Below are 23,143 nucleotides of genomic sequence, written 5' to 3'. Positions count from 1 at the left end.
TGAAGCCCATTTCTGGTATTCCCCATCGTGATATTGCTGGAATATTGCTAAAAGCAGTGTAAATCTATACTCACCCACTTCACCACTCTACACATAACTGTAGTAAATGCATATGCATTGTGGCACCAATAGTTTCTATATTACATCAACAATAATCAATAATAACATCAAAATAGCCTCTCTATTACATCAACAATAGCCTCTATATTGCATCAGTTGTAATCTCTATATTGCATCATCAATAGTCTCTCTTTTACATCAGTTGTAATTTCCATATTACATCAACAATAGTCTCAATATTGCAACAACAATAATCTCTGTTACATCAACAATAGTCTCAATATGGCAACAATATTCTCAATATTGCAACAACAATAGTCTCTATGTTACATCAACAATAATCTCAATATTGCAACAACAATAGTCTCTATGTTACAGCAACAATAGTCTCTATGTTACATCAACAATAGTCTCAATATTGCAACAAACATACATCAACAATAGTCTCTATATTACAACAACAATAGCCTCTATGTTAGATCAACAATAGTCTGACGCAACCTGATTACCTTCTTGCCTTTATTCTGTTTGACTTTCCAGTAAAGTATGTAGTGCAGCCAGTTTATCTATTGTGCAGCAATCAGGTGTTAGGTGGACAAGGTGCAGGAGAAAAAAGGAGAGTACATCTCACTCTCTGCGTCATAGCTACCTTGCACACAGATGTATGAAAGATTAATGGAACATGGCAACTGTCTCCATCTGTATTATGCTGCCGACTTGCGTGACTGAGCGAGTGATACCGTATATCGCAGTTTATGAAGCAACCCTGCCTTACCACCTTGTAAAAGCCTTGAAAATTTCGTCAAATTTTGATTCCCTGTCTATAATCTGATAATGCGATCCGGAAAGAAGAACATCACCTGTGCATACGCAATCCCTACATTTTCAATAAAAAATGTGTTTGTCTTTGGCTGTTTTTTTTATATGATGCTTGGTCACGTATAAGGAACAGGTGATAGGGCCTAACAAACTTGGTCATTTCAAATTGAAATTTGAGGTAAAACATAACTGGATTTACCATTTAGTTGTAGCTCTTTGGTGCAGGTGATCTCAATTGCTGGATATTTTTAACATATGGAACACTTTGACTCATCAGTGTTGAGGCTCCCGCGCCCACGATCGTGAAAAGTTTATGTTGACATATAATAGCGAAACTACAACAAATATCGCTTTTAACAAGTCAAAATATGGCATTTATGATATATGTATCCTTTCTCTGTCCACTAAAATTCGTTTCAAGGCTTCTATAGCGGTAATCTGACCGTGATTGCTGCAAATAACAGTAAGCTGTGCGATCTACCGATCACTTCACACATCATTTCGCCAAAGTTAATGTAAACAATATTGAATGAAATTTTGAATGAACTTAATAAAATAGTTACAAACATAAGTCCAGATATACAGAGAACGCTTTTTATACATGATTAATTTGTGTACTTCACTATGGATTTTTTGACATGGTATTTCTGGTGTTACATGCTCACGGTAATGTCTTTGTTTTGGACAAATGTTGGAGGGAAAATACCCATCAGAACTCTTCTACCCTGTATATAGGGCGACCCCCTTGAAACCCCACTAATTCTAGGTATGAAAAACTTGCCTTATACTGAATGATATACGGTATGTGAGTTCTGTGCACATATATGTGGACGAAACGAACAGTAATTTACATGAGAAAACATTTGAAGATGTTTAACTGCCTGCCTTTGTTGCCAGACTTTAGGCTTTTGCAAATGATAATGCCCTGTAATAAATAGGGTTACAGGTAAACTGATGATATCAGCCTGCCTTTCTCATAAGCAGGTTTCAGCCAAGGATATATGCTTTTTAGAGGACACTAAAATCTCTGTACAAACAGCATTGATGGATTCATGTGCACCCAATGAAACATGAGTGTGATTCATGCTTATTTGTACCTCCCAACTTGATGCGAAATTTGATACACTTGTCAATGTTGACATGTATCCTTTGTTATGTCTTTTGTTCAGACATGTCCTACTTTCTTTACAATACCCACAGAGATAAGATTTGAGTACCTCTAATAAAAAACTGTTAGGGGCTATTATGGAGCCTTTGTGAAGATCCGGGTTAGAAATGATCCTCAGCAACCCATGCTTGTTGTAAGAGGTGACTAACGGGATCGGGAGGTCAGTCTGACTGCCTCGGATGCCTATGTCATCGTATTGCAATTGTGTAGGTCGATGTTCTTGATGTCAATCAAGGGATCATCTGGCCCAGACTTGGTTATTTACAGACCACTGTCATATAGCTGGAATTTTGCCTCGTACAATAACTACTATCTTATGGTCATTGAAAGTGATAGCATATTTTTAGTGTTGTACAGTGTGTGCTTGTCAAAAGCAGCAACAGTAATAATGATATGATTCTCTCATTTGCTTCATCTGAGAATTGTTTCTTTTCCTTCTTGTTTACCATTCCTGTAATAATAGTAATGATAATAGTAATATGAAGCGTTATGTCAGCAGGGGTTGTTGCATCTTTGTCGGTGGCTGATCTTGCTGCCGGTGGCTGATCAATGCATCACTGTTATCCCCAGGCTAATCTCACTGGTCAGGGAGCAGTGTCCCATGTATTGCTGCTATCCCAAGGCTAATCCCACTGGTCAGGGAGCAGTGTCCCATGTATTGCTGTTATCACAGGGCTAATCCCACTGGTCAGGGAGCAGTGTCCTATGTATTGCTGTTATCACAGAGCTAATCTCACTGGTCAGGGAGCAGTGTCCCATGTATTGCTGTTATCACAGAGCTAATCTCACTGGTCAGGGAGCAGTGTCCCATGTATTGCTGTTATCCCAAGGCTAATCCCACTGGTCAGGGAGCAGTGTCCCATGTATTGCTGTTATCACAGGGCTAATCCCACTGGTCAGGGAGCAGTGTCCCACGTATTGCTGTTATCACAGGGCTAATCTCACTGGTCAGGGAGCAGTGTCCCATGTATTGCTGTTATCACAGAGCTAATCTCACTGGTCAGGGAGCAGTGTCCCATGTATTTCTGTTATCACAGGGCTATTCCTACTGGTCAGGGAGCAGTGTCCCATGTATTGCTGTTATCACAGAGCTAATCTCACTGGTCAGGGAGCAGTGTCCCAGGTATTGCTGTTATCCCAAGGCTAATCCCACTGGTCAGGGAGCAGTGTCCCATGTATTGCTGTTATCACAGGGCTAATCTCACTGGTCAGGGAGCAGTGTCCCATGTATTGTTGTTATCACAGGGCTATTACTACTGGTCAGGGAGCAGTATCTCATGTATTGCTGTTATCACAGGGCTAATCTCACTGGTCAGGGAGCAGTGTCCCATGTATTGCTGTTATCACAGGGCTAATCTCACTGGTCAGGGAGCAGTGTCCCATGTATTGCTGTTATCACAGGGCTAATCTCACTGGTCAGGGAGCAGTGTCCCATGTCTTGCTGTTATCACAGGGCTAATCTCACTGGTCAGGGAGCAGTGTCCCATGTATTGCTGTTATCACAAGGCTAATCCCACTGATCAGGGAGCAGCGTCCCATGTATTGCTGTTATCACAGAGCTAATCTCACTGGTCAGGGAGCAGTGTCCCATGTATTGCTGTTATCCCAAGGCTAATCCCACTGGTCAGGGAGCATTGTCCCATGTATTGCTGTTATCACAGGGCTAATCTTACTGGTCAGGGAGCAGTGTCCCATGTATTGTTGTTATCACAGGGCTATTACTACTGGTCAGGGAGCAGTATCCCATGTATTGCTGATATCACAGGGCTAATCTCACTGTTCAGGGAGCAGTGTCCCATGTATTGCTGTTATCACAGCGCTAATCTCACTGGTCAAGGAGCAGTGTCCCAAGTATTGCTGTTATCACAGGGCTAATCTCACTGGTCAGGGAGCAGTGTCCCATGTATTGCTGTTATCACAGGGCTATTCCTACTGGTCAGGGAGCAGTGTCCCATGTATTGCTGTTATCACAGGGCTAATCTCACTGGTCAGGGAGCAGTGTCCCATGTATTGCTGTTATCACAAGGCTAATCCCACTGGTCAGGGAGCAATGTCCCATGTATTGCTGTTATCACAAGGCTAATCCCACTGGTCAGGGAGCAGTGTCCCATGTATTGCTGTTATCACAAGGCTAATCCCACTGGTCAGGGAGCAGTGTCCCATGTATTGCTGTTATCACAGGGCTAATCTCACTGGTCAAGGAGCAGTGTCCCATGTATTGTTGTTATCACAGGGCTAATCCCACTGGTCAGGGAGCAGTGTCCCAGGTATTGCTGTTATCCCAAGGCTAATCTCACTGGTCAGGGAGCAGTGTCCCATGTATTGCTGTTATCACAGGGCTAATCTCACTGGTCAAGGAGCAGTGTCCCATGTATTGTTGTTATCACAGGGCTAATCCCACTGGTCAGGGAGCAGTGTCCCATGTATTGCTGTTATCACAGGGCTATTCCTACTGTTCAGGGAGCAGTGTCCCATGTATTGCTGTTACAGGGTTAACACCACTTGTCACTTTTAAAGGTCACAGAATGGTCATGGAAAATACTCTTAATATGGAGATGGCCAATGAGGAGTTTGAGTTATATTATCAAATCTGTGTATGTGATAGTCTCAGCCAGTATATTCAATAGACTGCTATGACTCCGGTGTTTTCTTGATGATAGCATCATTTATTTAGTGTAGTCACTATTGGGTTACCCCTTGAAGATTCCGGGGTAGAATAGATCTTCAGCAACCCATGCTTGCCGAAAAAGGTGACTATGCTTGTTGTAAAAGGCAACTAACGGGATCGGGTGGTCAGGCTCTCTGACTTAGTTGATGCATTTCATCCAACCCAATTGTGTGGATCGATGCTCATGATGTCAATCACTGGATTGTCTGGTCCAGACTCGATTATTTACAGACCGCCGTCATATAGCTGGAATATTGCTGAGTGCGGCGTTAAACAAAAAACAACCAACCACTATTGGGTTGTTTTTTAGGGGTGAACTTGTTGGGTGAAAAAAGGATTTCAGTTTTAATTGTGTTACAATTGAGGCTAATAATGAATGCTAACAAGTGATAGACATTATTATCATGGGAATGTTTGTGTAGTTTGAAAAGTTTATTTATTTAACACCACACTTAGCAATATTCCAGCTATTATGATGGCACTCTGTATATAATAGACTCTGGACCAGACAATCCAGTGATTGACATCATGAGCCTCAATCTACACGATTGGGATACTATGACATTCATCAACCAAGTCAGCAAGCCTGACCACCCAATCCAGTTAGTCGTCTCTTACGACAAGCATAGTTGCCTTTGTCGGCAAGCATGGGTCGCTGAAGACCCATTCTAACCATGGGGACTTGAAATTCTGTTTGAATATCCCCTCAAATATACAGTAGAACTGAGTTATAGTATCAGGAGCTGGGTAGATCTTGATGTGTGGCAGCAAATCAATACAGAAAATAGCATGATGTGATCTGAAACAAAGAAGATACATGCAACTATGAGTGAGTGGGTGAGGGACATGGGGTATCAAGTTGATGGTAGAAAAGCATAACGTGGTACAGGTCTCGGTCTCAGACAGGCAGCAGAGTGATGAAACCCACAAGCCTTCTACCCCAGTGACTGCTGTTTCCTTCTTTATCCTCAAGAGCTGATGTGCATCCACATGCACCAGATCAAACCCAAATTGCTCTCCAACTTCGCCTGAAATTGTGATAAGGTAACGTATTCAGTGACCCATATGTTTATATGTTACAACAGTGCATACACAAATTTGATGATCATGTTGGCAGGACTAGAGCAGCACAGCAGGCGTTGTGTTCTTATTCTTTGAAGTTTTGTTTGTTGAACGGGAAGCTCTTGCATTGAACAATGTTGAAGATGATATGGCGTATCTGGTTGATGGTTTTCTGTATGCTGAGTCTTTTTTCATTTGGGTATCATTATTTCCAGCAAAAGTGCTGCATGGCTTTTGATGTCATCCCTAGATTGAGAGTGTTACAGCTGGTATCATAAACCAGTGACGAGCTTGTACACCTGCTCTACAAGTATCAAACACGACCAGCTTATAATTAGGAACTATTGGGATGGTTTGGTAGCCTGGTGGTTAAATGGGATTGCCCACAGTGGTACAATGTATAAATCCCATTGCTGATGACCCACGTCATGATATGACCACCTCTGTGGTCTAGTGGTAGAGCATCTGCCCAGAGAACAGAAGGTCAGGGGTTTGATTCCCAGCCATGTCATACCAAAAATGTTAAAAGATGGTACTTGTTGTTACCCTGCTTGCTCTCGGAATAAGGGCTAAAACAAGGATAGGTTGACGCGGAGTCAGTCTGAGTGGAGAATTCATGTTAAACTGAGGCATGGTATTTCAGTGGGCTAGCACTATGAATTTCGGTATTAGTCCTGACTGGTACAAGCAGTCACACATATACACGTGCATGCACATTGCTATATTAGTGCAATAATCTTGAACATAACATCGAACCCCATTTCCAGGGGTAGAAACTAACAATTTTAGTCAGCTAGTCCTTATAATGATAACATATAGCAAAACCCTATGTCCAAATTTCTACTAGTCCTTAGGATACCTTAACTATTGGGCAGTCTGGCAAGGACTATAGGACTAGTAACTTCTTTGATAGGCATTTAGAAGTTGTAAGTAAGGATAAGAATGGATGAACAACTTCTTTATTACAATTAAGAGTGACGTTTCGATGTAGGTTCTAACACTGTTATCAAGCAAGTGATTTACAGAGTGTTGTTCCCGTTGTTTATATTACTGGCATCCTTTGTTTATCATGTTTATGTCACTGACTTCACCGATGTTTTTCATCACTACCCTTGTGTGTACATAACAGGCTTCTCTACTCCAGTATAACAATATCTACTCTACTGTATAAACTTGCCTCCTACTTGTATATGTACTTGCCAACCACACTCTGTATATCACTTGCTTGATAACGGTCTTAGAATCTACACCGAAACGTCGCTCTGAATTGTAATGAAGAAGTTATTCATCCATAAATTCTTATCCTTACCTATATGTGCCAATTTCTAACGCTGCTTTTCACCTCACCTCACACCATGATATTGCTGGAATATTGGTAGAAGCACCATGAAACCCAACATAGGCACTATTGGGAAGTATATGACTTGTACCCAGTATTCATAGGACAAACGGGTTCACAGCTGTCGTAGACTACCAATGTGTATCAGAAATGTGTATTGAACACGGTTGCATCTAACACTAAGGTACCTGAGAAAAGGTTTGACTTATCCATGCATTCATCATGTCCAAAGCCTGATTCTCAAAGTCATTCACAACACCAAAAGAATTATAATTTACCGTAACTTCTGAACAATAAAGAACAAGAACTGATTGTCATTGTTATTACAGGGATAATAGAAAGAGAGCATCTGTGTGGGTGTCATCAACCTCCACTAGCATTCACCACCACTACAGGCCACTTACCGCTTCCTAGTGTGCAATCACTTGACCTTGATCTGCTACTATTAACCATGTTAACAGGCCAATGATGTTGATTGTGTTCGTACAGAAGTTTTAAATAAGCGGACAACGTACACACATAATTGACATTTAACACAGACGAGATAATTAGCCTGTCACACATTGTACTGTCTGTTTACGGCTCTACAGATTTAAGTGGAATTTGTATTTTGATAATGATAGTGATGTACTTTTTTAAAAATATTTTGTGCTTACGAGGGCGATTTTGTACTTGCAAATGTCACTTGTCATTTGGTGAATACACAATGCCATTTGCCATTTGCCATTTGGGACTGCAAAATAAGTTCAAGACAAACGAAAAATTAGAGACATTTGATAATCAGCGTCACATAATGACAGTTAGACAAAGCCAAATTTTGATATTAAAGTCTGGGAGTGATGGGTGTCTGACGTGACTATGTTGAGTTGTCTAGCATTTATGCCGAGGGAAGTTTACCTTTATGAATTCATATCCAGATAAATATGTTTTTCTTGCATTTTTTTTGTTCTATTCGGTGTTACTTCCAGTGATTTGAGGGACATTAGAAACTACTTGCAACAGACTGGACCAACCTTTCCCTGCTTCCAGGTCCACCTCAGATCCAGAAAGGACAAATGGCGCTGAACTATTTTCTGGACAACTGCCTTTCAGTCCACAGCCACTTAGCCTTCATATCTATGGTTCACTACCTGTCTCAGTTGTACCACTACTGTTGCCTGTAGGCTGTGGTATGGTCAAATATCATTTTATGTCATAGCTTCAATTCAACTATCTTGGGGCTGCCCTGCTCAGCAGAGACCGTGGTCTAGTGGATAGAGCAGCTGTCCAGAGAGTGGAAGGTCAGGGGTTTGATCCTCGGCTATGTCATACAAAAAGATTTTATTAGATGGTACTTGTTATTACCGTACCTGGTACTGAGCATTACCTGGTAGCTGCATATTACAACGGCTGCAGAGAAAACTAGATTAATTGCATGCTTAGATGACCGACTAATGAAATGACTAACAGGAAGTCAACGTTAGCCGATTAGAAAGAAGCTTTCTTAAGCTTTGCGGTCTCTGGTGTTAGTATCTTTATCTTTTGTGTAGTTGTCCGATTTTCGATCACGAACATTGATACTACCAAATTTTCTTTATCCGACATACTCATTAATCTGACATAATCATATGCAACCAACAATTTCGGATTAACGGGACTTGACTGTATAGAAGTGCAATAATTGTGTGTCATCATACTCCCTGTAGTAGATCTCTACTAGTGCCATGAAACCTATTCTGTCTGACTGTTCTCACAAATCCAATGTATTCTTTGGGAAAGCCTAGACAATTGAAGTGGGCATATCCCCCACAGCCCCCTCTACAGTGCATTGTAATAGTGTCAGTGCCTCTTGTTGTACCCATAGTGGCTTTTTCCTGCATGTCCCTGCAAGTCCGTACTGCAAAATAGTATTATGAAATGACTTCACATTTTCCTGAAAATATGTTGTTTCCTCTAAATCAAAATAAGAGATAAACACTCAGTTACAAAAACAATCTATGACAACCAACAAAAAATATTTAATTAAGTTAAGTGGGTCAACATTAAATTAAATTAAATATTTTTTTATGAAACAAACAGATGTTGCTAATTGCTTGTGTGTGCGGAAGGTCAAGGGCAGCCCAGTTTTCTTTGACCTTTTGGACACACCAGAAACCTATCATCTTTGGTTCAAGTCCCGGTTTGCCCTGATCATGTTTCCAGGTTTGTCAGCATCATACCCGTGATCCTCGGTTTCACCAAGTGGTAAACATCTCAATCTCATTAAAATCAGATCTAAGTTCTCGCTGCCACAAAACAACGATCTGAGGAATCCCATTACGGGTCATGTCAGAAGGATCTTTCACAAACTTTTACCGACGACTGAACAGACTAACAAGAAGTCGACATCAGCCAATTAGAAAGCAGCTTTCTCGAGCTTTACGGCACTCGTTTCAACCTGGCAACTTCCATTTCAGACTACGCTTGCAAAATATGTTGTCACAGTTCTCGATTAAAATAGTGAAAACTGAACAAACGAACATTTCGGAATATCTAATCTATGGTGTAGGGCAGTGCTTCCCACGTACTGTGCAACGCCTTCTCCGTTCAGATGTTTATCCTACGTAAGCGAGAGATAGGCGATAATTTTGACAGAATCAGTCGTACGGGCCGTAACTGTCGTTCCGAATACCCCATGTTATTGTTTTCGAGGTTGCATGATTAGAAAACCTATTCCGACTGTCACTTTCATTATCTTGTAAGCGACACTCTGATTCGTCGGATGAAAGGTCGTCGTGACGTGACCCGTAATGGGATGTCCTCAGATCTTTGTTTAGCGATAACGGGAACTAAGATCTGATTTTAATGAGATCGTAAACGTTTTAGACCAGCTTCATGAGATAACTGAATACTGTTCACCTCACTCACTCACTCACTCACTCACTCACTGCTGGTGTGAGGAAGTCAGGAGTGGCCACAGTGTCACCCCTGCAGGCGGGCATCAGTGTACCAGTGGTGGGAGTGCTGTGCCATACGTCACAAGACCCCGTGAAGATCCGGGTTAGAATAGGCCTTCAGCAACCCATGCTTGCTGCAAATGGTAACTATGCTTGTCGTACGAGGCGACCAAAGGAATCGGGTGGTCAGGCTCGCTGACTTGTTTGATGCATGTCAATGTATCCCAATTGCGTGGATTAATGCTCATATCAATCACTGGATTGTCTGGTCCAGGCTCGATTATGAATTACAAACAAACAAACAAACAGATATGCAACAAGAAACCAAGGAGTGGCAATATTCAGACCTAAACATCAGCTTGTAATTAATCAATTATGGCCCAAGCAAATTTTGTGATGTGAAAGTAGCCACCTGTCTACTTCCTGATAAATCAGGGATGCCAGTTGTAATATTAAGTTGCATTTGAGATCACAACGATAATCAAATAGGATGCTTACTTTTTAGTTCTAATGTGGTATTATTTGTTGTGATAATGATATGTACAAATCAGAATTATTAGAATATTAACATGATTAATGCATGAATAAACAAAATGATGTTATTTACCCTAAATAAGAAGTATACTGTCAAAAGTTTCCAGGTGTTGGATACAATGTCTGATAGTGTTACTGGTAGTGTTACAAATCATTGTCATAGTCATGATTTGGGGATTCTAAATATATCACCAGGGATTTTTATCTGGACCTGCTCAGAGGCTGATATGTGGCCCCAAGTCTGCAGCAAATGTTCCCCCAAATTCCCAAACTGAAACACAGTTTTCCCAATTCCTAAGATTTTATATAAAAAGTATATTAAAAAAATCTAATTTTGAAAAATATCAGGATATTTCCCATTTTGTCTGCCATAGGCACTTTGTTTTAAATCCTGAATCCTAGATAAATCCCTGACCTGTGAAGATCCGGGGTAGAATAGGTCTTCAGCAACTCATGCTTGTCGTAAAAGGCGGCTATGCTTGTCGTACGAGGTGACTGACGGGATTGGGTGGTCAGGCTTGCTGACTTTGTTGATGCATGTCATCGAATTCCAATTGGGTGGTTCAATGCTCATGATGTCAATCACTGGATTGTCTGGTCCAGACTTGATTATTTGCAGCCCACTGCAGCTGGATTATTGCTGAGTGCAGAGTTAACAAACAAACAAACAAATAAAAGATAAGACCCTGGTTACATACTCACTCACTCATCCATATAATAATTCTAAAATCTGCTGAAAATGATGCTGAAAGCCAAGTTGAGGCCATAAGACTAAAAAGCTTTCGTCACAGATGCCTGTAGCCGAATGTATAACAGGGTTAGAAACTAACAGTTTTCGTCCACTAGTCCTTATAATGATAACATATAGCAAAACCCTTAAAAAGGACCAATTTCTACTAGTCCTTATGATACCTTTACCATTGGGCACTTTGGCAAGGACTATAGGACCAGTGCCAATTTCTAACGCTGTAACATTATTCATAACACATGTTAAAATGTCCCCCTTCCACCTAATGGAGAGAATTTGATGTGAGTAATGATATAACATTGGCTGCAGATGTTTGTGGTGGGCGGCCTGCTACATGGTGATGGATGCAGCAAGTGACACACCAGTCCAGACTGTGTAATAGAGTAGACTGCCATTATATTGCAATAGTTGTCATACTTGGGTGTGAATGTTATGCTTCACCCAGTGACAATACCTGCCTTGAAAGCTCATCCTGTGCATTACAAATAGAGGTGACATTGGCTTAGAAATATTTTGCCTAGTCCGCGTATCGTGTGTCCTCTGTGTCAGGACCAACTGGAACTGATGCAGACGTGAGCCAGGTCCCCATGTCAGCCAGGGCACTAGAGGTCTCGGGGTGGTCGGGTTGCCTCGTGGTTAAAGCGTTCGCGCGTCACGCCGAAGACCCGGGTTCGAATCCCGACATGGGTACAATGTGTGAAGCCCATTTCTGGTGTCCCCCGCCGTGATATTGCTGGAATATTGCTAAAAGCGGTGTAAAACCATACTCACTCACTCACTCACTCACTCACTCACTCACTCACTCATTCGAGGTCTCACGCACAGACAGGTGGATGATTTCCTACTGTGACAATACACTACACAATATGCCCATTTATTGAGTCATATTTTAGTAATGCTCTATCGATTTATCTTTTTTGCAATAACATGACTACTTTGTAGGGTACGATTTCATTCTGTTTTAAAACCTGCACCAGGTGCAGCCAAGTAAATTAATCAGGTTGCACAACCAAAATACTAGCTGTACCAGTTTCTAATGAATTGAAACACTGTATTTTTTTCAGTTATTTTGAATATTAAATAAATGCAAAGAAAATATAAACTTGAGAATGTGCTCCAGTATTTTATTTTGGGAAAATCTGTAGATGGCTTTTCACATCATGATATCCAGTAAACAACCTCAAAAAGAAGTATCAAAGTGTCTGTGTGATGTGACTGTTCTAGTGGTAATTGTGAAGAATTAGTTCGCTGCATTCAGACCACCTGTGTATTTCACTAATTTCATAAACTTTTGTTTCCTGGATTCAAAAAGATTTGCAGCCAGTTCTAAAAGAATTCAGTTTTCCACTGTTATCAGATATAACTGCTGTGGTGGGAAATGTTGCCTGTACTGGGTGCATCCTTGCAATACAATTTACCTGCACTAGCAATGTTTTACCTGCACAGGTGCAGCTTGGATATAGATCAATCCCTGCTCTGGCTTACATTACCTTGTTGCAGAGCAAATGCTGACTGCTCAATACTTTAACAGCAAACCTACAGTCATGTGAGTGACACACAAACTGGGTGCCGTTGTTCAAAGCTATCTTAGTGCTAAGGTGATCGTAACTCCCATATCTTAACAAAGACTTACGACAGTCGTAGCGCTCAAGTTGTTTTGTACAACGGCACCCTGGTTGACAACATCGTCTTGTTAGCCACAAGGAACATGACAAATATCATTCAAAAATGACACAAATTGATCTCATGACATGGGTTGGGGTATGTGAGCATACCGTCTATAATCTGGACACCCCTTCTGTTTTGTACCTTTAAAGGCCGCCTCTGTGGTCTAGTGGTAGAGCGTCCGCCCGGAGAGCGGAAGGTCCGGGGTTCGATCCCCGGCCGCGTCATACCAAAAAAAAGATAAAAGATGGTACTTGTTGTTACCCTGTCTGGCACTCGGCATTAAGGGGCTAAAACAAGGACTGGTCGGCTCGGAGTCAGTATATTGTGTCTGAGTGGAGTATTCATGTTAAACTGCGGCATGGTATCTCAGTGGGCTAGCACTATAAATCGGCATCAGTTCGGACTAGTACAAGCAGCCACACAAACACTCACATGTACATGCACGTCGCTGTATAAGTGCAATAATCTTGGACGCGACGTTAAACCCAATTTCACCTCACCTCACCTTGTCCCTTTAAATATAAGTTGCCTTGACCTACTGGCTTGATTCCTTGCTTGTGGTAACTTTCACAAGCTGCGTCAGGTTGGGCAATACAATACACAATACGCCTACCCATGTGTCGATTTGTGTTTTATTTCTTTATTGATTTAGAGTGTTTTGCAATCCTTTTGTCGATAATGGAACCAAATGCTGATTGCTCAATGCTAGCAGAACAAACCTAGAGATGCAAATAACACACAAACTGGTCTTGTTCGCCGGGCCACATGGTACATGAAGAATTTCACTCCAAAATGGTACAAATTAGGTTTGCAACGGATACACTATGAGGCGAATGCGATTCATATCACGAATATAGAGTAACGAATACGAATATTTATTCACGAATACAATAACAAGTCAGCAGTTGGGGTATTATTTGTTATATTCAGTAAAACTACAGCAACACAAATTATTTGACATGGTTTGTTAATTGTTAATATATTATACATTTATATACTGTACTTATCCAGGTACTAGTATCTGCACAAATGCGTCAATGACCAGTGACCACATTAATGTCAAATTAAATGTTATAAGAGTGTTGTCTTTGAAGAAATCTATACATATAATATGTTCTTATTGATATTTTTAGATACAGGGTATGTAAATGAACCTGACTGCATATTCATGAATATTCAATTCTATTGGGACTGCCTCCGTGGTCTAGTGGTAGAGCGTCCGCCCCGAGAGCGGAAGGTTCGGGGTTCGATCCCTGGCCGCGTCATACCAAAAGACGTTAAAAGATGGTACTTGTTGTTACCCTGTCTGGCGCTCGGCATTAAGGGGCTAAAACAAGGACTGGTCGGCTCGGAGTCAGTATACTGTGTCTGAGTGGGGTATTCATGTTAAACTGCGGCATGGTATCTCAGTGTGCTAGCACTATAAATCGGCATCAGTCCGGACTAGTACAAGCAGCCACACATGAATATTCAATTCTATTGGTCATGAATAACGAATTCAATTCATGAATTGATACGGTTTGATTCACAGAATACGCGTCGTGAATCGTAACAGTCGTAAAAATTAAGTATCATGATACATATGGGTACGAGAGTTAGGCAAATCTATGATGTAGATTCTGGTCATCCTTACTGCTTTGTCCCTTTGTTGCCTAGCTTGACCTGCTGACATGGGTACAATGTGTGAAGCCCATTTCTGGTGTCCCCCGCCATGATATTGTTGGAATATTGCTAAAAGCGGCGTAAGGCCATACTCACTCACTCACTTGACCTACTGGCATCAGTCCATGCTGGTGGTGAACATATTCAACCCATGTCAGTTAGGGCATTTCCCTCTCACATTACACCAGTGTGGTGATAATTAAAAAACTGTTTCAGAGCAACGGTAAAGCTTATGAACTCACTTCCTTGCCAACTGTTTGTGGTGTCACTGCAGGGTTGCAGACTTGAATTTAATTTCCCCTGACCACAGGACTGACTACTTGAAAATCTTATCGGTCTTTGTCAAAAGTTGCCAGTACCAGATTCTATAGTTAAAAAATGATGATGCATCTCTTACTCTGTTGTCTATTACTGTGGACTTGGATTTGGGTTGTTTAGTTTTTGTATAAAATAGACGGTAGGACATCTTCCACTAGCCTATATCAAAACCTGGTTTTTTTCCTTGCCATTTCAGGCCTAAGTTTCTTTGCTCGATTGTGACACCACCGAGTGCGAAAACTTTGAATCTCTTTGAAAATATTTGTCTTAGCCTTATTTTTGGAATAATTTATCGCAAATTCTACTGGCGATGTCTGTGTCCATAGCAGGGACCACGTTTTCGGAACATGAATGTCGATTTTGCAAAACTGACTGGACTATTCATATGCGCAATAGTCCTCTTATATTGTAACACTGAAAAGTAGGCTAGAAATGATATAGGCTAGTGGACACGCTTGCCTCGGGCAGACAGGAGCAGGACTGGTCAGCTCAAAGTCAGTCTACTTAGTCTGATTGTGGAATCATCTGAAACTGCGACATGGTATCTCAGTAGACCTAAGTGCAGTAATCTTACAATGTTATATAATGTGGCAGAGGAATGTAAACTTAATTTAATACCTTTATGACTAGGGCTGGACCAACAAACGAAGTTGTGAGGAATTATTATAATTATTTATTAATAACATATTTCGGTCCATAGTTCTAGCTGAATTGAGTCCAAAGACTGATTTTATTAAGTCCTTGACCAAATATGAACCTTTCAGAGTGTGTTTGTTTTGTCTGTTGGCCAGACTTTCTATGTTTCTGGTTGAACAACCTATTGGTGAAGGAAAATTCATTTCAATTTCTGTTTTGTTTCTGAAGACGTTATTGGTCATGTTGGCATGTGTACAGTGCTAAGATGGCAGTTAAATTGGCCTCAAGTCCAACATAGGAATTCATTTTGGTGAATATGTGATTGCTTTTGATAGAAAGAAGTGGGTTTTTTCTATGCCAGTATATGAGGTCAGCTGTCATTTCATTTTATGTTGAACAAAGTAAACCATTTTGAAGGTAACAAAGACACACAAACTGTACTATCAAATATACTTTTCAAATTTATAACTGTTTAAGACTTTCAGAATGTTCAGCTATTTTATACGTACTCAATACTGATCAATGAAAACAACATAAAATACAATGACATGCTACACGGTCATGAACCCCTGTCCTTGTGAAAGTCTGGAAATTACACCTTTGGATTGTTTTTTTTAATGAAAAATGATTGAAGGACCAATGAAGGAGATGAAATGTGTGTGCAGAAACAGGCCTGTAGAGAACTAGGAAACACTTTCATTTCTCCTCAGAATGTTAATCATTGTCATTATGCAATGCAGTTGTATGACCTGAACTTGTAATGAGCACATAGTCTTCTCATTTGCATTGAAACAAATTTATAATTAAAATCGGAAGGGCTTTTATCATGTTTATAAATAGGTCATCAACTGCGAAATTACATAAAATATCCCCGCTGTAAGCACTGGACTGTATGCAGAGCGTCACCCTTTCACGTACAGCTGTTCTGGTAGACCCACTTTCTGTTTAGATTTCCCGGGAATACCAAGCGATCTCAGCGATCTCGGCCGGCTGTAATAATCTTGCCTGTGGTGGCCTGCTGCTTATTTCTGAGAAATCCCCCAGTAGGGACTGTCAATCTAGCTGTGGATATACCAGGCTCTCAGGTCACACATGCAAGCTGTCTGCACAAAAATTATTTCTATCATTGTCATTCAAAATGATATTTCGCTATGCTCACGTGTGTATGGATTTTTTTTTATGGAATTAATAGGAAAAAAAAGCAATTTAGAATGTTGTGCAGGAATAATTATTTCCATGAAAAGTTAGTTCATGGTGAAATGGAAATCTGAATATCGGACTGATGACGGGAAGATTACCGTATTTTCTTGAGTGTTGTGCACACTTTCCCCCCCAAAACACAGCTGTGTAGAAGGGGGTCTGCATTATACATGCCATAATGAGTTTGGATGTTTTTTTATCCCAACACAAAGACATAACCGTGAGCAATGTAATGTCATAAAAAGTGTTCATTGCATATCTGGACTTTTATAACTTATTTCATTAAGTTTATTTAAAATTCATTTTAATATTGTTTCAGTAAATTTCGGCGAAATCGTGTAGTTCAACTTTTAGTCATTGTGTTATGCAGAGACAGTCATTGTACTGATAACTGTATTGATGGTGCAAGCAATGTGAAGGAGCTGTGATAAGATGTAGATCTTTGATAGTGGTTGTTCACAGTGTTAATTATCGCTTTTCCAAGAAAAGTCAATAGATTTATGCAGTCCTTAAAGTGTTCTTCCATTATATCATTATATCCCGGAATAGGCATCTGAATCTTTTAGTTAGTTTGCACATAAGCCAATTTGTGGGCATTACAAGTACAGCTTTTGGTGTAGATAGTATCCCATAATGCCATTTCTACTTGATCATGCAAATGAAACCTGAAATATAGTTTAATCTTTTCCAAAAATCACCTGCAACTGCACATTTGTGTTAAGTGATTCTACTGGGATGTAGTCATATTTTTGTCAATATTTGAATGGGATTTTTTCTGTATTGTGACAAATGTTTATAAAAATCTTTTGGTTGTTTTTTTTATACCGGGTAAGAGTGAACCCACTGTAAACCTTGGAGTTGTTTGCGTGTGTATTATACACTGGACGCAGAGACAAGATGTCATACTATGTCTATCATAAGTCAGTGAGTTGAGGCATTGTGAAGGTGTTAGCACTACTGTAACTGAGTGGAATGAGGTCTGATGTTGTGAAGTGCATCCCCTGTTCTAAACAGGATTCATTGAAACAAGATAGCAGTGTTTATGTAGGAGCGTACACCAGACCAAGGTCTTGGAAGGCACATTCTGTAAAACTAGAGCAATATACAACAATCAGGTATAAATTTAAGAAATATGTCAGAAGAGGTCAGAAAACATTAATTTCAATTTCGTTCCATGCTTTGTTGTACTTAACGATTCTTCATATACATTACATCTTACCCTGTTCTATAAACTGTATAAACCTCTGTCATTTAATTTTACTTTCTTTGGCTGATCATGTGATATTCTGATGGGATGGGCTGTGATTTGTTTCAGAAAGTACTGAAAAAGAATAATCCTCATGTTTTACAAGATAATATGACTGTTTGTTTGAAATGTTGGATGTCCTGGAAAAAAATGTCTGCAACAATTGTGTGCCTTGATGCAACAGCCATACATTCTGTCTTTCTCGAACATCCTGTCCTTGAACCCCAGCACTCTCCTCTCTCTACCTTCCTATTATCATGATTATAGGGTTGCTACCTAATACCCGGTATGTAACAGAGTAAGTGCTGCTTTGTGAATTTTCTAACAACATCTAAAGGATATCCTTTTTTGTTGCAGGCCATCCGAGTTTTCTTTGTGGTGCGAGCTCTGTCCCTGATGCTGATGGACCAACCGGAGATGCAGCTGCCGCTTACCAATGAGGACCGCTGTGTTAAAGTCGGGGACAAGCTGGATCTCAGTGAGTGAGCCAATAGAGAAGGGGCTTGTGTAGGAAGTCCAGGTTCTCTCACAGTCAACTGGAAGCCATACTGAACCATTGTCTGATCATGAGGGACTACACTCTTGACAACTGATGAAGTTGAACTTGATAAAAATTTTTTTAAAAAATCAATAGACATGGGAAGGTAACCATAGTAACGGAATAGACTCATGATAGCACACAGCTTCTATACACATGATACATGCTGAACAAACACTTATACTTTTTCTTAAAAAATTATACTTTCTCTAAATAATACACACAGTGATCTTCAGTACCTTGGTATATCCATTATTTTTGCTTAAAATTAAAATAATTCTTGACATATAAAAAAAAATTAAGTTGAAAGATATTTTCAGCAATGCAGTCCTTAAAGGAAACGTCCTCACACACTTATCCATCCTTCTTTGATAGTCCGTATATAAGTCTACCATGTTAAACAATCTTGGTTTGTTTGTAAACATCTGCACAGATGAGTCAGCTGGATTGTTGTCCTTGATTCCAGTGATTCAGTGACCTCTGACCCTAGCCATATGTGTGTATGTATTGTCCTTATGTCAGCTAGTTTTCCAGGAATTGCAAAACTGAAAGTACAGTGTAATTGATTGGTTAGAAGTATTTGTACTGTCAACCGCAGGTGGTGTCACCAGTACTCTCAAGCTGGGAGGAGTACAGCTGTCTCAGCATTAAGGAACAGAATTTATGGATGTCAGCTTCTGTATTATGAGAACACAAAGTTTCAGAGTATATACTTGCTCACATCAGGTCATAATCCCTGATGTAGGAGTAAGTATATACTCCGAAATGATGTGTCCCTCATAATAAAGATGTTGACATCTGTAAATTCTCTGCCTTATGTGGGGGGCACGGGTGGCCCAGTCGTCTAAGGCGCCGCGATTCGCTGTGCAGAGTTGCGTCCCTTGGGCACGCCAGAAACGTATGATTGTGGGTTCGAATCCCGGTTCGCCCCGATTATGTTTCTAGGTTTGTCAGCACCATACCCGTGCTCGTGGGTTTCAACGAAGTGGTAAACGTCTAAGACCTGCATCACTTCGCGCTTTCCTCCCACATTAAGCTGACACGCCGCGATATAACTGGAATACTGTTAAAAGCAGCGTTAAACCCAACTCACTCACTCACTCTGCCTTATGTGTATGACTTCTAAATGCCTTTCAAAGACTTGTCCCAGTGGTGTGTGACAAACAAGGAAAGAAGTAGCCATCTGCATGATCTGTACTATCTATGTCATGTAGACAACACTGATAAATGTGTTGTGTGGTCCATCACAGCTATTCCTCGGAAAGCCATATAGATTAGTTATAAGGAAAACCATGTTGTAACTACTAATTGTCCTCATGTTGTAAGTTTTAACATTTGCATAACCAATTTACAGTATGTATAAACAGTTCCTGAATTATTCATTTTGGTCCTGTTTTAGGGTTGAAACTAGCCAAGGAGGCCTACAAGCCTGAATAGTGATAATATATAGGTAGCAGTCCCCTAGCACTGGTCTGGGCTAGTACAAATGTCTATCTCTGCTGTTTAGTGTTTGTTTGCTATATGAACAGGTTGACAATGGTGGTACAGGGATAATTCTAGTGTAGGGCCTTGTGCTTTTAGCCCCTAAATTTGATAAAAGGCCCACATTTTCAATACATTGGGCATGTTAACATTGTGCTATATAGGCAAGTGTGGGTGTACCTCTGGAATATTTGAAATTTTCATATAAAGGGCCCATGTCAGAAAATTCCTAGAGTGAACCCTGGTGGCAAAAGGTTTTAAAAGAAACTAGTGTTTTTGTCCCAGACCTGGCTGGTGTGTAGCTTATGTTCTGGGCCCCATTCCACAAAGCGATCTTAATGCTCAGACTGCCGTAAGTCTGTGTTAAAGTATGGGAGGTACGATCGTCTTAGCACTATGATCGCTTTGTGGAACGGGGTCCTGATCTGGTAAACACAGACACAGAAAATGACACTTCCCAACATGCACATTACCATCATGCCCATATATGGTATATTTCAGGGAACTGTTAGCTTCAGAAAGCATAGTCATTCCAGTAATGGCACACAAACAGGAAACGGTCCGTAGTAGTTAAACCAGAATAGATCTAAGTGGGACTATTATGTCCCATTGTTTGAACAGAATTGTATTCTGTGACTTATATATCTGTGTTTTAGCAAAAAGGAAGTGTTGCATTGTAATACCTATTGCGATTTAATGGGAGCTAAGTCTTTGACTGATTGACACTGATTGTGTATGTAGATCCATTTTCTAAGTACTGAAGTAAATATTAAGTTGTCAACTTCAGCATGGTCAGTCGCCATTGCCACCACCGCCATAAGTGAAAAATCATGTCTGCATTTCCACCATTATTGTCAATGGGAAACATCTTTTGTGAATGAATTTCTGTGTAGATTTTATGTTAAGCAATACAAATAATGACGAATGTTGTGAAAACAAATAGTGCAGTATGTATCGTTTGTAAGTGTATTGCAGTATGTATCGTTTGAAAAGTGTATTGCAGTATACCGGTAATACACTACAGTTCTAGGGACTGTCCCTAGTTTAGGGGTCGGTTGGGTAGCCTAGTGGTTAAAGCATTCACTCATCACGTTAAAGACCCGGGTTCGATTCCCGACATGGGTACAATGTGTGAAGCCCATTCCCATTTCTGGTGTCCCCCATCGTGATATTGCTGGAATATTGCTAAAAGTGGCGTAAAACCAAGCCCACTCACCTAGTTCATGCTTGGACATTAGCACTAGCCTGCTAGCTCTGACCAGTTTTATGAATATAAAGACATCCTGAGGGCTAGTAGAAATTTGGGGAGATTGCTATGTGTTATTACAATTCGGTCTAGTAGACATTCTACTTTTACTAGGTTAATTTCCATGCTTGCTTGTTTAAGTACTATACCTCAAGGATCCCAGGATCTACCTTAATTTCGAACGCTGTTAGTGAAACATTGATGTCCATTGTTACAGAAAAGGTGACCACTATGTTTTGTTTGCAGACAACAGTGACCTGATAGCTTGCACCGTCATGACCCGAGATAGGTAGGTAGCCAGTTCATAACTGACAGGTCTCTCATTCAGGAGGAGAATCCCAGCAAACTTGTGTGTTTCTTGGAAATTGATAAATGTCTTGTTCATGCCTTGAACATTATGATTATTGTGGGGACACATTTGATAGCACAAATATTATTGCATTCCCTGTTTTCCTACATGTGAGCCCGGTGTGACACCCGATCTGTATGGCTATGTTAGACCTCCTGGTCACTGAGGTATGAATAAAAAGTGTGAACTGTATGACTCACATCAGCAGTGCTATACAATCATTCCTACTTGTGTTTTGTCCTGTGCAAAGTTCACCTCGGAATGCAGTGCAGAACACCCAGTGTGACTGAGGACCTTGTTGTTTTTCAAGTTTTACCCAAACAATAAATTGTCATTTTATACTCGGCAGTATGTTAAAGTTTGTGGAAGTTTTGAATAACATTTTCATTGATCATACACTTACAATAGTGTTTTGAGATGTTTAACACTAAATAGAGGAAACTCCCTTTGCACCCTTTTGAATGGGGTTGAATACATCGTCAGTGTTATTGCATGACAACAGTGATATGTTGAATGTTTCAGTCGGAAACAAGAGCGTCGGTTCTTGGTGATTGACCCGCTACAGCTGATCCTGGTGGAACCTGACAACAAGCGTCTGGGCTGGGGCATTGTGAGATTTGTGGCATTCCTACAGGTGGGTCACGTGGTGTGCAACTGTGGGCTGCATCATGATAGGGACATTGTGAGATTTGTGGCATTCCTACAGGTGGGTCACGTGGTGTGCAACTGTAGGCTGCATCATGATAGGGACATTGTGAGATTTGTGGCGTTCCTGCAGGTGGGTCACGTGGTGTGCAACTGTAGGCTGCATCATGATAGGGGCATTGTTAGATTTGTGGCATTCCTACAGGTGGGTCACGTGGTGTGCAACTGTAGGCTGCATCATGATAGGGGCATTGTGAGATTTGTGGCATTCCTACAGGTGGGTCACGTGGTGTGCAACTGTAGGCTGCATCATGATAGGGACATTGTGAGATTTGTGGCATTCCTACAGGTGGGTCACGTGGTGTGCAACTGTAGGCTGCATCATGATAGGGACATTGTGAGATTTGTGGCATTCCTACAGGTGGGTCACGTGGTGTGCAACTGTAGGCTGCATCAGGATAGGGACATTGTGAGATTTGTGGCATTCCTAAAGGTGGCTCACATGGTGTGCAACTGTAGGCTGCATCAGGATAGGGACATTGTGAGATTTGTGGCATTCCTACAGGTTGGTCACGTGGTGTGCAACTGTAGGCTGCATCAGGATAGGGACATTGTGAGATTTGTGGCATTCCTACAGGTGGGTCACGTGGTGTGCAACTGTAGGCTGTATCATGATAGGGGCATTGTGAGATTTGTGGCATTCCTACAGGTGGGTCACGTGGTGTGCAACTGTAGGCTGCATCATGATAGGGGCATTGTGAGATTTGTGGCATTCCTGCAGATTGGTCACGTGGTGTGCAACTGTAGGCTGCATCATGAGGACATGGGGACGTGGTCTAA

General features: G+C 40.8%; 1 protein-coding gene across 1 annotated transcript in view; it reads left to right on the top strand.

Annotated features, from left to right (window-relative positions):
* LOC139467660 (protein CLEC16A-like) overlaps positions 1-23,143 on the top strand; it is a 59,683-nt gene that overhangs the window by 27,322 nt on the left and 9,218 nt on the right. Inside the window, exons 19-21 of the mRNA XM_071249179.1 lie at positions 18,401-18,521; positions 21,556-21,598; positions 22,181-22,292. Of these exons, the coding sequence (XP_071105280.1) occupies positions 18,401-18,521; positions 21,556-21,598; positions 22,181-22,292 (276 nt within the window). The remainder of the gene's footprint in view (positions 1-18,400; positions 18,522-21,555; positions 21,599-22,180; positions 22,293-23,143) is intronic.

Source organism: Haliotis cracherodii, unplaced genomic scaffold (genome assembly GCF_022045235.1).
Source record: "Haliotis cracherodii isolate W230 unplaced genomic scaffold, xgHalCrac1.p SCAF_2, whole genome shotgun sequence".
NCBI classification, from domain to species: Eukaryota; Metazoa; Mollusca; class Gastropoda; order Lepetellida; family Haliotidae; genus Haliotis; species Haliotis cracherodii.
Note: the sequence above shows the minus strand (reverse complement) of the source record. Positions and strands in the feature narration are given on the sequence as shown.